This window comes from Aquila chrysaetos, chromosome 3, assembly GCF_900496995.4.
Source record: "Aquila chrysaetos chrysaetos chromosome 3, bAquChr1.4, whole genome shotgun sequence".
Classification (NCBI taxonomy): domain Eukaryota; kingdom Metazoa; phylum Chordata; class Aves; order Accipitriformes; family Accipitridae; genus Aquila; species Aquila chrysaetos.
The window spans coordinates 22,319,148-22,334,427 of NC_044006.1; the positions used below are offsets into that span (position 1 = coordinate 22,319,148).

At 46.3% G+C, this 15,280-nt stretch overlaps 1 protein-coding gene, 1 long non-coding RNA gene and 2 other non-coding genes across 4 annotated transcripts; 3 read left to right on the forward strand and 1 right to left on the reverse strand.

Annotated features, from left to right (window-relative positions):
* Positions 1–738: 738 nt before the first annotated feature.
* LOC121233162 lies at positions 739–2,782 on the reverse strand. The gene is made up of 2 exons (XR_005931991.1): positions 2,088–2,782; positions 739–1,670 (listed from the first exon to the last, which is right to left on the reverse strand). It is a non-coding gene; the product is annotated as an uncharacterized LOC121233162 (long non-coding RNA).
* Positions 2,783–10,262: 7,480 nt separating this feature from the next.
* Positions 10,263–14,711, forward strand: RPSA (ribosomal protein SA). The gene is made up of 7 exons (XM_030007516.2): positions 10,263–10,360; positions 10,644–10,811; positions 11,375–11,493; positions 12,801–13,046; positions 13,932–14,060; positions 14,302–14,470; positions 14,570–14,711. Exons 2-7 carry the CDS (start codon positions 10,679–10,681, stop codon positions 14,662–14,664), a joined length of 891 nt encoding a protein of 296 aa, XP_029863376.1. The 5' UTR covers positions 10,263–10,360; positions 10,644–10,678; the 3' UTR covers positions 14,665–14,711.
* On the forward strand, positions 12,127–12,286 carry LOC115340016. Its single transcript, XR_003922897.1, has one exon. It is a non-coding gene; the product is annotated as a small nucleolar RNA SNORA62/SNORA6 family (small nucleolar RNA).
* On the forward strand, positions 13,215–13,373 carry LOC115340015. The gene has a single exon (XR_003922896.1). It is a non-coding gene; the product is annotated as a small nucleolar RNA SNORA62/SNORA6 family (small nucleolar RNA).
* Positions 14,712–15,280: the final 569 nt, after the last annotated feature.

The window sequence follows — 15,280 nt, forward strand, 5'->3', positions numbered from 1 at the left end:
CCACCAAAGCCGTTTTATCACTCCCCACTCGTCAGCTGGACAGGGAGATGGGAAATGAGGTTTGTGGTCACTTCGTCACATGTTATCTCTGTTGCTTCATCCTCCTCAGGGGCAGCACTCATCACACTCTTCCCCTGCTCCAGCGTGGGGTCTCTCCCACGGGAGACAGTCCTCCACAAACTTCAACATGGGTCCCTCCCGCAGGCTGCAGCCCTTCACGAACTGCTCCAGCATGGGTCCCTTCCACGGCGTGCAGTCCTTCAGGAGCACACTGCTCCAGCGTGGGTCCCCCACGGGGTCACAAGTCCTGCCAGAAAACCCGCCCTGTGGGCTTCTCTCTCCACAGATCCACAGGTCCTGCCAGCAGCCTGCTCCAGCACGGGCTTCCCACAGGGTCACAGCCTCATTTGGGTGCCCACCTGCTCCGGCGTGGGGTCCTCCACGGGCTGCAGGTGGATATCTGCTCCACCGTGGACCTCCATGGGCTGCAGGGGGACAGCCTGCCTCACCATGGTCTTCACCACGGGCTGCAGGGGAATCTCTGCTCTGGCGCCTGGAGCATGTTCTCCCCCCTCCTTCACTGACCTGGGTGTCTGCAGGGTTGTTTCTCTTACATGTTCTCACTCTCTCTGGCTGCAGTTTCTGTGTGTCCCGCAACCCTCCCCCTCCTTTTTTTTTTTTCTTTCTTTTTTTCTCTCCCCCCCCCCCCCCCCCCCGCTTTTTTTTTTAAAATGTTGTCACAGAGGCGCTACCACTATTGTTGATGGGCTTGGCTTTGGCCAGCGGCGGGGCCATCTTAGAGCCAGCCGGCATTGACTCCATTGGACACAGGGGAAGCCACCAGCAGCCCCCACAGAAGCCACCCCTGTAACCCCCCGCTACCAAAACCTTGCCACACAAACCCAATACACTCCAAGCCAAATTACCACTGCTTCTAAAGTGTCCAATCATGCTAGTATTTGTTGATCAATTTGTACCTGGGTATTTATTTCAGCTGTAACATTTTCTAATACATTAGCTACTGTGTGAGCAGTCTGAACAGATTTCGCAAGCACCGTGGTAGCAACGGCGGCAGTAGTTGCAATAATAATAGCTGATACTATAAAGGCAGTTAGCCATCCTATAAATCATTCTGGGTGACTATTTGTCTGCTTTAAAAGCCTTGATAATTGACTTAATCCTGATTCCCCTTCCCACGATTTGGTCATATTTACAGGGATCCACAATTCAGCATGACGTCGCATTGGCATGATTACTATAAGATTTAGTTCAGATATATTCTTATGAGTAAAACAGCTAAAATACCAAGGTTGACTCAGATTAGTTTCAAAAGCATGGTTATGTAAAGCAATATCTACAGATTGAGCTGCTACAAAAACATAAGGATGTGAAGTACATATCATCACCGAATCTTTGTGATTCTGTGTCAGGTTCAAAGTATACAATGAATTGTTCTTTCGATAATCACCATGAGCTATTTGTCGTTTTATAAATGGCATACCTATCATCCATGACTTCATGAAAAAAGGGTCCAGTGTTGTTATTATACTGAGCTTGTAATACTGGCCCAGACAATCCTCCCTCGGACCCTTTGAGGGTTTCATTCGTTACTTGTGAGAAGTTAACTGGATGTGATGAACTACTTATAAGGTGTCTTCTGGGTCCCCAATCTACAATCAGAAAGATTAGTGTCATTAATGATTGAATCATGATCAATGTCAATAATAGAGATAAGTCAAATTTCCTATATGGAACTGTTTATTCTCATGTTGCTGATAAAGCAAATGAAATTTGAGTGTCACTGGCAAACAATTATTTACAACTTGGTTGGATAAGCAAAAAGGAGGAAATTCAGAATAATAAGTATGTGTGTCATTGACACGGATCCATTCTTTCTTTTCTTCTCGTGGGCCAGGAGGTGGTAACCATACGCCTCCCATCCATTTTGTGTCATTACTAGAGACAGGAATCTCTGAATCCCACCATGTTACTGGCCTAAACAAGGGAGGGTCAGTAACATGGGCCCAATAAAAATGTTGTGATTGAGCCATGGTGACTATGTAAAGAAAAAAGATCAGAATTCTTACAGTACTGTTGCTGGCCACTATTGCCAGGTATGCTAAAAAAGATGTTCTCTGGAGTAGGAACTGCTCCTACACATTGCATCATCATGCTAGCTTGTTGCTGCATTCTCTTCAAATCTCCCCACGTGATAGCTTTTTCATTCTCGATGCGCCACTTCCTCTTCATTCGTTTCTACTCTTTCAAATTCAGAGTCTTCATCTGCAGGATTGGGTTGTCCCAGTAGTTTCATCAGCTCATAATAGGGTTTACGTGACAAGCAGGCAGCCACCTGGGTCCTGCTGGTAGAAGAACACACGCATACCCTCTTCCCCGAGTTATTAGTACAATAGGACCAAGCCATGAGTTACTTACTAATGGATCTCGATATAATACTTTTGGTCGTTCTGTAAACTTCACCTGTTCACCAGAATAATACTTTTCCATGGGTGTGACAGATTGTTGAGAATTCACATTTAAAAAATTTAAGGTACAAATTGCATTGTCTAATTGTTCCTGTGGGCTCATATTCCCCCTTTTTTGTCTTAACAGCATATTTTTTAAGGTCGCATGGCTGCATTCAATTATACCTTGTCCTTGCAGGTTATAGGGTAGCCCTGTGACATGAGCTATACCCCATTGTTGCAGAAACAATTGTGTGCTTTTAGCGGTGTAACCAGGCCCGTTGTCTGTTTTTATCATTTTGGGAACCCCAAGAATTGCAAAACAACGGGTCCAGTGTTTTTTGATATCTTTTACCATCTCCCCTGTGCGTGCAGACGCACACAGCACTCCAGAAAAGGTATCTACAGATACATGTACATACTTAAGACGTCCGAAAGAATTTACATGGGTAACATCTGTTTGCCATATTTCATTAGCTTGTAGGCCTCAAGGTGTAACACCACTAGGAAAACTGTGTGGTGTCAGTTGCTGACAATCAGGGCAAGAGCGAATAATGTCCTTGGCTTGAGATAAAGAAATCTTAAATTGTTTGCTCAAGCCAGCAGCATTTTGGTGAAAAAGGGAATGAGATGCTCTTGCATAATCAAATCGTAATACAGCTACTGTCAATGAATCCGCTCTTGCATTACCTTTTGTCAAGGGTCCTGATAAAGTGGTATGAGATCGAATGTAAACAATAAATAAGGGATGTTTTCGATGGGAAATCAAAGACTGAATTTGCAAAGGCAAATCAAACAACTCTCTGTCATTAATTTCTTTCAGAAAGGCACCATTGATACGTTGAACAATATTAACAACATACTCAGAGTCGCATACTATATTTAAGGGCTCATGTGAAAACAATGTGAGGGCACGCAAAACTGCCCAGAGTTCAATTTTTTGAGTAGATCCGTCATGTTTTGTTTCTGAATATTTCCACTCATTGTTGTCATGCCACAATACAGCTGCTTTTCCTGTTTTTCTGGAGGCGTCTACAAAAACAGTTTTAGCATGGTTAATAGATTTCATGTTTGAACAGTTACGTCTTCAGCTAGAGGTAAATATATTAAGTTATGTAAGAATTTATCGGGTGGATAGGAAAATGTAATTCTGCCTACAAAATCAGCCAATGCAATCTGAAACTGCTCAGAATTTTCTAAAAGGAATTGATAATTAGAGGTAGTGAGCAGCAGATGAATTATTTCTGGATCATAACCGGTAATACTTTGCACCTGAGCATGGCCTTTCATTATAAGAAGAGCATACGGTCCAGCTGGAGTAGTGATTGTTTTCTTTAGCGTGTTGGGGAGAAAAATCCATTCCAAATAATATACTTTGTAATTTCTAGCTGTCCTATTAATCCAATTGGCTGATACTCTGTCCTGAGTACAAAGAAACGGACAGGCAAAGAACTCCTTATGCGATCTGCTTTCATCTTTGAAATGTGTTCAGTAACTAATTTCAGCTCTTGCTCTGCAGCAGAGGTCAATGTTCGCTTCGAAGCGAGATTGGAATCGCCCTTTAATAAATTAAAGAGATTACACAGTTGATGATTAGCTAATCCGAGCATAGGGTGAACCCAATTAATAGCTCCTAACAGTTTTTAAGCATAGTTGAGGGTGCCGATTTGTACGTCTAATTTTAGTGTCTGAGGCTTAACATGTCGTTCAGATAAAACCCACCCTAGATATTTCCAGGACGGCATGGACTGAATTTTCTCTTTTGCAACTTGCAATCCATGAGCTTGAAGTGCTATCAGTAACTGTTCTAAGGTTTGAACAATATATGTTTGTTCTTTAGCACTGATGAGAATATCATCCATATAGTGATAAATGATACTAGAAGGGAACTGTTGTTGAACGGGTGCCAGAACGGCAGCAACATACAGCTGACAAATTGTAGGGCTATTCATCATTCCTTGTAGCAACACAGTCCAATGATATCTATCCATTGGCTGTGCATTATTTACAGAAGGCACAGAAAAAGCAAAATGTTCACAGTCTTCAGGATGGAGAGGGATAGTGAAAAAGCAATCTTTTAAATCAATTATGAAAAGGTTCCAATCTGCTGGTAAAACAGTAGGATTTGGGATTCCTGGTTATAAAGATCCCATTGATTGCATTACTGCATTAATAGCTATCAAATCATGCAATAGTCTCCATTTCCCTCATTTTTTAGGGGTAACAAAAATGGGGGTATTCCATGGGCTATTAGACTGAACAATGTGCCCTGTTTGAAGCTGTTCCTGGACTAGTTGTATGGCATGAGTTAACTTGTCCCCTTTTAATGGCCACAGATCAACCCAAACTGGTTTTTCTGTTAACCATTTCAGTTTGAGCAGGGCTTTAATGTCAGTGACCGCTACAATAAATTTGACTTTTCCATGGTTAATGTCATGTTGCATTGCTGCAACAAGTCTCGTCCCCATAGATTCATGGGTGTTTGCATTTACATAAGGTTGAATCCATGCCCCCTTTTTTTCAGGGCCAGTTACTGCTAACAAATGAATGCTCCGAAGTGGTACTTGCAACCCCCCTATTCCTGTGATGGCAGTATGTACTGGTTCTACAGGCCAATCAGGTGTCCAAACATTTTGAGACATAATCGAAACATCGGCACCTGTATCTGCTAGTCCCGAAAACTCTTTTTCCCTGTATTTGAATTTCTAATGTGGGCTGTTTTGTAGTAATAGCTTTTGTCCAAAAGACATTTTCATTTGCGCTACCAAAGTTCCCTTCACCTCGGGGAACTTGTTTTGAATTTGGAACCCAAATAATAATAGCTAATTCTTGGTATTCTAATTTCCAAACAGAGTACCGTGCTGAGGTAAGCACCGTTTTCATTAATGCAAACCAGTCCCAAGGTGTCATTATATAAGAATTCGAGATAGCATCTACAATTCCAACTGTAAACGTGCTCTGTAAACCATTTTCCTGTACGGACTTCCTCAATTCTTTAAAAACCTGATAAGGCAAGCCGTTGTGAACAGGGTTTTGATTTTGGCGAAATATTACAGGGAAAGGGAAAGTAGTACGATCTCCTTGTGACACAGTCTCTTCCCTGCACCGCTGCAAGGCACAAGCCACAGGACTAGACAGGGGCATAGAGTCAGAGGGATTAGCAGGAGAAAGAGATACAGGCAAGGCAGCAAAGCCAGGTTCTGTTTAAGTTCTGCAAACCCTGGAGGGGGAGTACCGGGCGGTCGGGGTGCGTGGTGGGGCGGCGGCGAAGCGGGCGCGGAGGCCGCGGGAGGCGGCGGCGGGGACCCGCAGGCGGTGGTGGGGACCCGCAGGCGGTGGTGGGGGCCGGCAACCCCGCGGAGCCCGTGCTCCCGCCCGCTGCCCGCCGGCCTGCCGGCGGGGTGTGTGCGTTTTGCGGTGGTGGTGCGGGCGGTGGTGGGGGATATAAATCTGGTTCTGGTTGGGGGGCCGCTGGAGCCGATGGAATAACTTCGTCAGAATCACGGTTATTATCACCATCAGCCTCAGGTTTTTGTTCCACATCAGCCTCAGAAGCCTTTAACGGTTGTAAAGCGGCAAAAAGGAATTTCCACGTTATAATAGCTGAATTGGGAAGTGCAAGCCTCAGCTCCTTTCTTGTTTGCATGTGCTCCCCCACTCTTTCCCAAAGCGTTGTATCAAAGGTACCGTTCTGCGTAAACCAATTACAATGTTCTTTTACCAAGAGCAATAACTGTTCTAGTTGCTTTTCAGTAAGCTTAAATCCCGCTGCACGAACTATTTGTTGCAAAACCTTTAAGTATAAGCGATGCTCTTGTGATACAGCTTGTCCCATCGTGCTATTCTACACAACCCCGTAGCTTTTCCATTCAACGGATGCTACTGTTCCTGATTTTTAAGGAATTGTGGCCACAATTACTCACCCGTCGGGTTGCGGGTCACCGCAAAGTTCCTCTGAGCTTTCTGCCGTCTCCTGGAGCTTCACACGGGGCACCAAAAATGCGGCGATGAAAGAGGCACTCGGGATGACAACGAGATGGTTCCAAAACAATGGCAAAAAGACCTCTTCATTGTCTCTTACAGCACATTTATATGTTACTAAAACAGGAGCGCATATCTGGCTCAACTGGGATGTTTGCCAGTCCTCAGAACACTTAAACACACACTCCACACGCATACTCGTGACTGTCTTCAGCCACATCTTCCCAGGCACACACCAGGCAGTCCTCCGACCTGACCTTGTAAAACTAGTTCTTCAAAGGCTTGACAAACATGCAGCACAACAAGTTCTAACATTCACTCTTGATTCAAATGCAGGTGTTCTGAGCTGGTCCCACAGCAGACAAGCTCCCTGACCCTCTTGGGTAGTGGAGGGTGGGAAAGATAGAAAAAGAACAGTTTAAAGGCACTGTCCTTGTAATAAAACATTGAATTATGGATCTCCATTTCACCTAAAAAACAGGCAAATGCTTTGCTTGCTCTTTTAATTTTTATTTTTCATGTATTAATGTGCCATGCATAATCACTGACACCAGAAACTGAGCAGAAAGTATTCCTCAACTCACACGCACGCATATATATGTGTGTACTTTTACAAACCCAGTGTGGAGCTCTTCAATATGGTTATCCCTTCTGGCATCGCTTCTGGTTTTGAAGTATCAAGCTGATTTTCCACATTGCACTGTTTCTTAATTCCAATTTCATCACTATGAAATGCTTTGGGAGATTTTATCATAATGCATTAAGGAGTTTTAGTAAAAATGACAAAACAGTATGCGGTTAAAACGAGACCTCCACAACTTTTGTAACAGATGCTAGGCAATTCTAGCTTTGTAGAACTAGAAATAAAGAAATAGATTTGCCGAAGTATGTTTTCACAAAACATGAAAGAAATAATAACAAACCTTTGAAACACAAGCCAAGACGGAATTTATAAAGAAGCAGGGTATTGTGCAGCTTCGCTGGAGGCGGGTTGATCTCCATGGGTTCCTCTTTGTCTTCTGGAGGGTCCAGCTCCAGGGGTGCCACGCCATCTCTTGGATGACACCCACTGGCACGTTTGGTGGGGAAGATACTGCCCAAACATCTTTCTGCCTGAGCGCCTTCTTAAGATGCACAGTTCAATCTGTTCATCGCAGAACCTGTTCTGGCAGCAGAGAACACCTCTCCGCTGCAGCCCCGTGGCTCTTTCCCACCACTGGAAGGGTCCTGTTACAGCCCCCTCCTCAGAGGCTTCTTCTGGCAAGGGCTGCTGCTCTCCCCCGCAGCCTGGTCTGGCTGTCGGGGAGATGCTCTTTCTGGGGCTTTGTGACCACCCCAGCAACCTGCCTGAGGTTCTCAATGCACCACCCAAAGGCTGGTAGTAACTCCATGATGCTTCTCTCCACCTGCCTGCCCCAAGTCTCCTTTGTGCTGCGGGAGGACCAGTGGCTGAGAGCCCCTTTCTGTGGGTTTGCTTCCACGTGCTGTTTTGCTTGCTTCGGAGAAAGACTGCTCCTTGCACCCAGGGACTGCCCTCAGCCTTCTCTCATCCATTCTGGGCTCCATCCTGGAGACCCTATGCAGGGCTTCCTCCAGAACATCACTGCCTTGCTGGTACTGACTGAAGAGTCAAAACCAGCCCCAGCTATGGCCCTGTCCACCTGAGTTACTGAATAACTGTTCCCCTGTATGCTGTTCCCCACAACTGTAGGCTAGTCTGTGATGAGAATGGCAGGGTCTATCACTCGAGGGGTTCTTCCATGCTAAATCCGCATTTCACTGATTGCTGTTGGTGACTGACAACAGTTTGCACAAAAGAAGTAGGAACATCTCTGTCCTTCACATTCAAGCTGTTTATGTTTAATATCAGCTTCAGTATCTTTGTAATCAGATGAGGTGACTAAACTGTAAGTTTCTTTTCGATAAGGAATATTTTGAATCTAACCCAACTTTTAAAAAACAATGTCTGCCACACTTTGCATAGAATTGTGTAACAAAGTTCAGTGTTAATAGTGACAGGAGAGACATGGTCTAAACCACATGATTAGATACACTTCTACCTGAGGGACATGTTCATTAGTGGCAGAGATTTATTTTAAAGTGTCTTAGCACACAGTTAAAAAATAAAGCAAACTTTCAGGTTGCTTAAGAAAATAATTAGAAATACTTTACTGTCAAGTTTTAGCATGACTCTTCCAAGCCCTCTCATGGGCTGTGGAGCTCATGGTCTGCCAGAAAGGGCCCAAACTCTAACAACAAGAAGTGAAGTATTAGAGATTCTGGAGGAGCCTGGAATGCTTGCCACTGGCACTCCTTTGATAACATTGTATTTACTGCAACATTTATTACTGAACTTCCGATCATTATGTTCAAATACACTCTTACTATGGATGGTTTTTGATTATGCAGGAGAGCTCTCCAGACTAAATCCATTGCACACACCATGCTAACACCACCACTTCCCCTCCCAAGCTAATATTCACATCGTGCTTCTGTTGGGAGATATGTGTTGTACATAGCCCCAACAGGTCAGCTCTCACTATCTACAGCGCACTTACCAAAGTGCAACAAAAGTCTATAATCTCTTAGGTACCTGTGTAATAGTTCATGTTCTTGCTGAGAGCTCAATTAACTGTTTGCTGAGTTTCGTTTCACCTACCGTTGTCACCACCATGTGGCAAATGTGTGAATTACTCTTTGAAGAATATTCTCTAAGTTATTCTCTAAAAAATATTATAAAACGGATCTGGCAATCTTGCTAATTAAGATCATCTAACAAGCATACAGAAAAGGGCAACAGTGTGAGAGCCAGATCCTAACTTGCAGGTTGAATTTTTGTGGGAATGATGGAAAGTGGCTGACAGCGGCCCCTCACCAAAACAGGACAAGGTCTCATTTTACAAGAAGCGAAGAACATGTGTGAGCTGATGTTGTAACCTGCTACTTAAATAATCTCCTCCAGAACAACTCGGTGCGCAGTCATTGCAAAGGGGCTGTCGGGAGGTTCGATGCCCAATCGCACCGCTGTAGTTATATTAGGTTAAAACAGATAAAAGAAAACTAAAAGACCACTGTTATTAGAAAGACACGGAGATGAATTGTTACTTGGAGAAGACACTGGCAATAGTGTCTGCGCCGTCCAGAAATTTATCCAGATCTGGATGAAAGCGAGCATAACAAAGTAAATGTCACTTCTTTTTTTCTAAGAAACTCCACTCTCAGGCCCGTGTCTGCTCCCAGAATAGGACAGAGATGATGAAGCGTCTTAAATCTGATCACTTTCTGTTGCTTCTGAAAAGCAAACAAAGAAAAAAATCCCCCAAGGGGGAAGTTACCACATGAATGTGCACCGCAGAACAGAACGTGTAAGTTCAGTGCCAATTTAACCTACCTTTACTGCAATTTCTCTAGAAGACAGGGGCAGCCCGGGCTGCACAAGCTCTCCCACACGGTGCAACAGATAGAAGCTGGATACACTTCATCATATAACCATCAACCCCTGAAAACGAGAGAGCATATTTCACTTTTAACAGGAAAACAGAATTCTAAAGTGGTAAATCTTACTTCAAGGGCGCAAAAGAAGCTTGAAGTTTGCTCACAGAGCAAGCCACGGCACGCTCTGAAGAGCGCGCTGCCATCTTACAAATTTATTTCAGAACCGGGGCGGGGAAAGGCTCGGGAAGAGCTCAAAAGCCCGGCCTTAAACCCTCTGTGCCCGAGGAGGCACAGCTTTCAGGCGCTCCCGCCAAAATCCCGGCCCCCGGTCGCCAGGCACCTCCTTCCTTAGCAACCGGAGGAGCCCCGCCCCTCCCTCCGCTCCCCATTGGCCGGCGAGGCTATATATAGACGTCAGGGGGCACGCGGCCTTCCCTTTCGTTCCGCGCCCGCCCGCATCTCCATACGGCGTTGTTAGCGTGAGTCCGGGCCGGCGGCCGAGGGGGGGCGGCGGGGGGGGGTGCCTGCGCCCCGCGGCGCCAACGGCGGGTCCCTCCGCGCCCCTCCCTCCGTGGTGCCGGCGGCCGGACGTGGCACAGCCGCGGGGAAGGCCGAGGCCTGCCGGATGGCGGGGCGGGGGGAAGCGGCCGGCGCGGCCAAGATGGCGGCCGGGGCCGCTGGCGTGCGCGTGGGCCCGGGCCCTCGTGGGGCGGGGGGAGGCGGGAGTCCGACCGTGGCTGAACCGGGTGCTTGTGCCTGCAGGTTCCCTGTCGTCGCTTCCAAAGGGAAACCCCACAATGTCCGGAGGTCTGGATGTCCTGCAGATGAAGGAGGAGGATGTCCTCAAATTCCTCGCTGCTGGGACCCACCTGGGAGGCACCAACCTTGACTTCCAGATGGAGCAGTATATCTACAAAAGGAAAAGCGACGGTAAACCCGTAGGATGGGTAGCCTTGGGATGGGCAGGGGGGATTTTGTGGGCACAGCAGAAGAAAGCAGGAAGGTGCTAATGCGTGAGCTCTCAAGCGGATTCTGCATGTCCTGAAAGGTGCAGACCGCTTCATGGTTTGAATCGTGTTACTCGGAGAAGTAGAATAAGCTGCGGATTTCAGAACTCGGTAAGCCAACCACAGCTGGATTTGGGCACTTCTGCTAGTTCTTGGCTATAGTAACAAAATGGTTTTAATGTCTCAGTAGTGATTTCTGCTGCTTGTTTGCATTGTTCTTCAGTCTGAGCTGCATCCTGTTAAAAGATTGAAGCTCATACCAGGCCCTGGTTCATGTTGACAAGTGCTAGAAGTGTGCTACATTAAAACCATATAAGAGGATTTTTCTTGGAATAGGTTTCCACTAACTAGAATTTTGGATTAACCACAGCCATGCGACAAGTTTAAGGGCAGAAGAGTGCTGTCCTCCCTTAGGGTCTTGTATTTGCTGGTTGCTCTAAAGCCTTGTATTCGCTGGTTGCTCTGAACACTTTTTGTCACCAATAGGTATTTACATCATCAATCTGAAGAGGACCTGGGAGAAGCTGCTCCTGGCAGCCCGTGCCATTGTTGCTATTGAGAACCCAGCTGATGTGAGCGTCATTTCTTCTAGAAATACTGGACAGGTATGGACATTCATTGGTCATTAGGCCTGCAGTCTTGGGAGCAGGACTCTCTTGCCATGCATCATTGCTTACCAGTGGCAGCTTGATTATAAAAGGGAGTAACACAGATTTTGGTTCCAGGAACACTTTTTTGGACACGTCTCTTGTGTTGCACCTGCAGCTTAGAACAGATCAGTTGAAACCCACTCCCCATTTCTGTAGTTGTAGGGTAGTAATTTGGTAACTTGGTTTTCTTTCATATCCTTCTTCGGGTACTTCCTGTTGGATTTCTGGTATATCAGTGGTGAGTCCTCTGGTGGGCCGCCCCCCCCCCCAATAATTCTGTGAGTCGTTGGAACTGCTTTTTGCGGACAGTAAGCACCTGATACAAAAGTTTTCAAAGAAATCATTTGCTGTGTTACTGAGCAAGGTATAGTAATTGGTATACTTTTAATTTCGTTTGTAGATTTTTAGCAAAAAAATCTGTCATAGGAGGAGACACAACCTTTAAATAAAACCTATTTAGCCACTGAAGTTTATCTGTGAGCTTGAGTTTCTCTGGACTAATGCAGGTGGTGCCACAAATGTTAAGGGAGATTGTGAATGACATGGGGTGGATTTACAAAGGAAGAGCTTAGGTTTGTATGGATTTGACCTGCACACTATTAAAGCTTGATGCTGAGGTCAGTTCCTGGCCAATGAGCTCTCAAGTGTCGGAAGTGTGCTACAGCAAACCAGATGGCAGGGTTTTCGCTAACGCCAGGAGAGGAGCTCCCTCTATGATTGGAGTTTGATAGTAGGCCCTGCCACATGCCTGAGAAGTTGAAAGTTGTTGCAAATGAGTAAGAACTGCCAACTGCAACTTTAATGGACACAGCTACAGTTTGTGTATATTTACTGCTGAGCTTTTCCTGTAGTTCCTGAAGTTATGCTACTGGATAATGAAAGGATGTAGAAATCATGGAAGAAAATTGCCTTTGTTTTTTTCATAAACTTCTTGTTTTATCCTCCTTTTCATGATTTGATTATGAGACACTGGAGTAGAGCTTGCCAATAACTTCAGGAAAAAAAAGGTTTTTTTCTGTATCTTTACTTCCTGCTTTGTTGGTGGAGATGGTCCTTCTAACTCGTGGTGTTGGTGTAGCTATTTTCAGAAACATTTTTATTTTGTTTCATTCTGAGCACAGAGCTGGTGGCGAGTCCTGATTTCACAGGAATTGAAACAAATAGTTCGATTAAATTTCATGTGTGCTCACTGACAGCATACCTGGGTGATTTGGTTGAAATGCAGTTTTCCTCCTTCACCTTTGCTGTGGTCCATTTTGCAGCGTGCTGTTCTGAAGTTTGCTGCTGCCACTGGGGCTACTCCTATTGCTGGACGTTTCACCCCTGGTACCTTCACAAATCAAATCCAAGCGGCTTTCCGTGAGCCACGACTCCTGGTTGTTACAGACCCCCGGGCTGATCATCAGCCACTGACAGAGGCATCTTACGTCAACATCCCCACCATTGCGCTCTGCAACACTGACTCCCCGCTGCGCTATGTGGATATTGCTATTCCCTGCAACAATAAGGTAATGGGTTTGTTGTAGCATTCAAATCTCCTTCCTCCAGAGTGTGCCCTGGGTTGCAAGATGGATGCTTTCTGCAGGGTAGGATTGGCTTGTATCTCACACATCTCCTAGGATGACGAGCTAATTAAGGCCTCACAAGCTAGCAGGCAGGTGGGGAGGAGGAAATGAACTGCACACAGTTGGAGCTTGGAGCTGAGGCCAATTTCTGGCCAAGGAACTCTCAAGTGTAGGACGTGTGCTATAGTAACCTGGCAGGATTTTTCGCTGACGCCATGAGGGTCTTTGTGGCCCAATGAGTGGAGTTTGATAGTCATTCTTGCCACAGTTTATGAATGTGAATGAAAGATAAAGTGCACTGATGAAGAAACTGCTCTGAAACATTAGCTTGCCAGAAACAACCTGAAAGGTAAACTCTAGGAAGATGGGAAACTTCTCTTTCGTCTCTATCCAGATGTCATTTCCCAAAGCTAACGGAAGCCAAATCTGAGCATGTGTGTAAGATTTGGTCAAGTTTTCTATTTCTTCATTCTAGCTGATGTGATGAGCATAGTTCCTGTCTTTTGGACAAGATTCATGTGGGGTAGTGAACAGTGTGAAACTCCATGGCAGGAGAATTCCTTCAGGGTATGCTGTATACAGCAAATTGAGATGCTGGTGATTGAAGTGCGCTGTGATTTCTGCAGAGACCTGAAAACATCACTGGAACTCAAAAAGTAGCGCTTTACTGAGTCCAAGTACATAAGTCTGGGCATTAGCAAGTAATACCTTTCTCTTGCCAAACCAGAATCTTGGATTGGGTGCAAATAAGTCTGGGCTTTCAAAGAAAAAAGGTGTTTTCAAAGGTTTAGCTTTACAGCAAGTGTTAAATACTTTTCTCTATTCCAGGGAGCCCACTCAGTGGGTCTGATGTGGTGGATGCTGGCTCGAGAGGTCCTGCGCATGCGTGGCACCATCTCCCGGGAGCACCCATGGGAAGTCATGCCTGACTTGTACTTCTACAGGGATCCTGAGGAGGTAGGAGACTGGTGGCAGGAAGTGTGACTCTGTGGGATGTCTTGCTTGTGCTCCTGCCCCTTGGTCCTGTGTGCCTGCTGTTGAGGACAGGTTTTGCTGATACAATAATTGCACTTCACACTTAAAGGTGGTGGTTGGTTAATTGTATTGCCTGTTGTCAGTTGGTGGCTATTGTCTGGTACATGATGGTAAGGGTGGTGAGGTGTTTCTGGAAGACTTAGGCTACGCTCTTCCGTTGCAGATTGAAAAGGAGGAGCAGGCTGCTGCTGAGAAAGCAGTTACGAAGGAGGAGTTCCAGACCGAATGGACGGCCCCAGCTCCTGAATTCACTGCTCCTCCTCAGCCCGAGGTTGCAGATTGGTCTGAGGGAGTGCAGGTCCCGTCCGTGCCCATCCAGCAATTCCCCACAGGTCAGTGTAGGGGGGGTGTCTGTGGGAAGTTGGGGTGTTTGGTGTAATGGGTGGGAAGGGCTGGGGTGCAGTAAGTGTTCTTGTCTTTGTTAATTGCAGAGGACTGGAGTGCCCAGCCTGCCACCGAGGACTGGTCAGCAGCTCCCACCGCCCAGGCTACTGAGTGGGTTGGCACTGCCACGGAGTGGTCTTAACTTCAGTCCTGCCATACTGCGAGAGAAATAAAGACTAGTTTAATACACAGCGTGCCCGGTACTGCTTTTTTTAACCTTGCTGGCAGGTGAAATATGCGGGTAGCGTGGGGAACAGTCCTTGGGCAAGGGTGGGAGGGTCTGTAAACTGCTCTTTGACTCCTTTTTGGTGGAGTTGGGCGTTTTGGGCTCTGGCACTGGGCTGCCCTCCTGCCCTGGGGGGGCCTTCCCATTTCCCACCTTCCCTTGTGGCAGCTTGCTGTTGGTCAGCGGGAGGGCAGTGGTGGAGGGGAGGGAAGATGTCACCGGGTGACGTGCAGGGCAGGGCTGGTTTTCTTGCCACTCCCCGTGTGGGGTTTCACCAGTTTGTGGGATGAGGTGGGGTCTGGTGGGTGGGTGCGGGTGGTGGCCTGGCCCCACGGTGTGGGGAGGAGAGCCCTTGAGTAGGAGCTGCTCCCCTGGTGAAACACCAGTTCTAGCATCAGTGTTACTGATTCCTTCCTCAAAAATACCACAGTAATTCTCGGGGGAAAAACCAAGCATTAATTCGTGTGCTTTAACTATTTTGAGGGTTGTATTTCTGTGATTAATAGCAATAATGGGAGGTGGACCACCAAGA

Excerpts from the sequence above, each read along its gene's own strand:
- RPSA (XM_030007516.2), top strand. The coding sequence starts at position 10,679 with ATGTCCGGAGGTCTGGATGTCCTGCAGATGAAGGAGGAGGATGTCCTC. Across the intron at positions 10,812-11,374 it reads CTACAAAAGGAAAAGCGACG|GTATTTACATCATCAATCTG; the intron begins GTAAACCCGTAG and ends TGTCACCAATAG. Across the intron at positions 11,494-12,800 it reads CTTCTAGAAATACTGGACAG|CGTGCTGTTCTGAAGTTTGC; the intron begins GTATGGACATTC and ends TCCATTTTGCAG.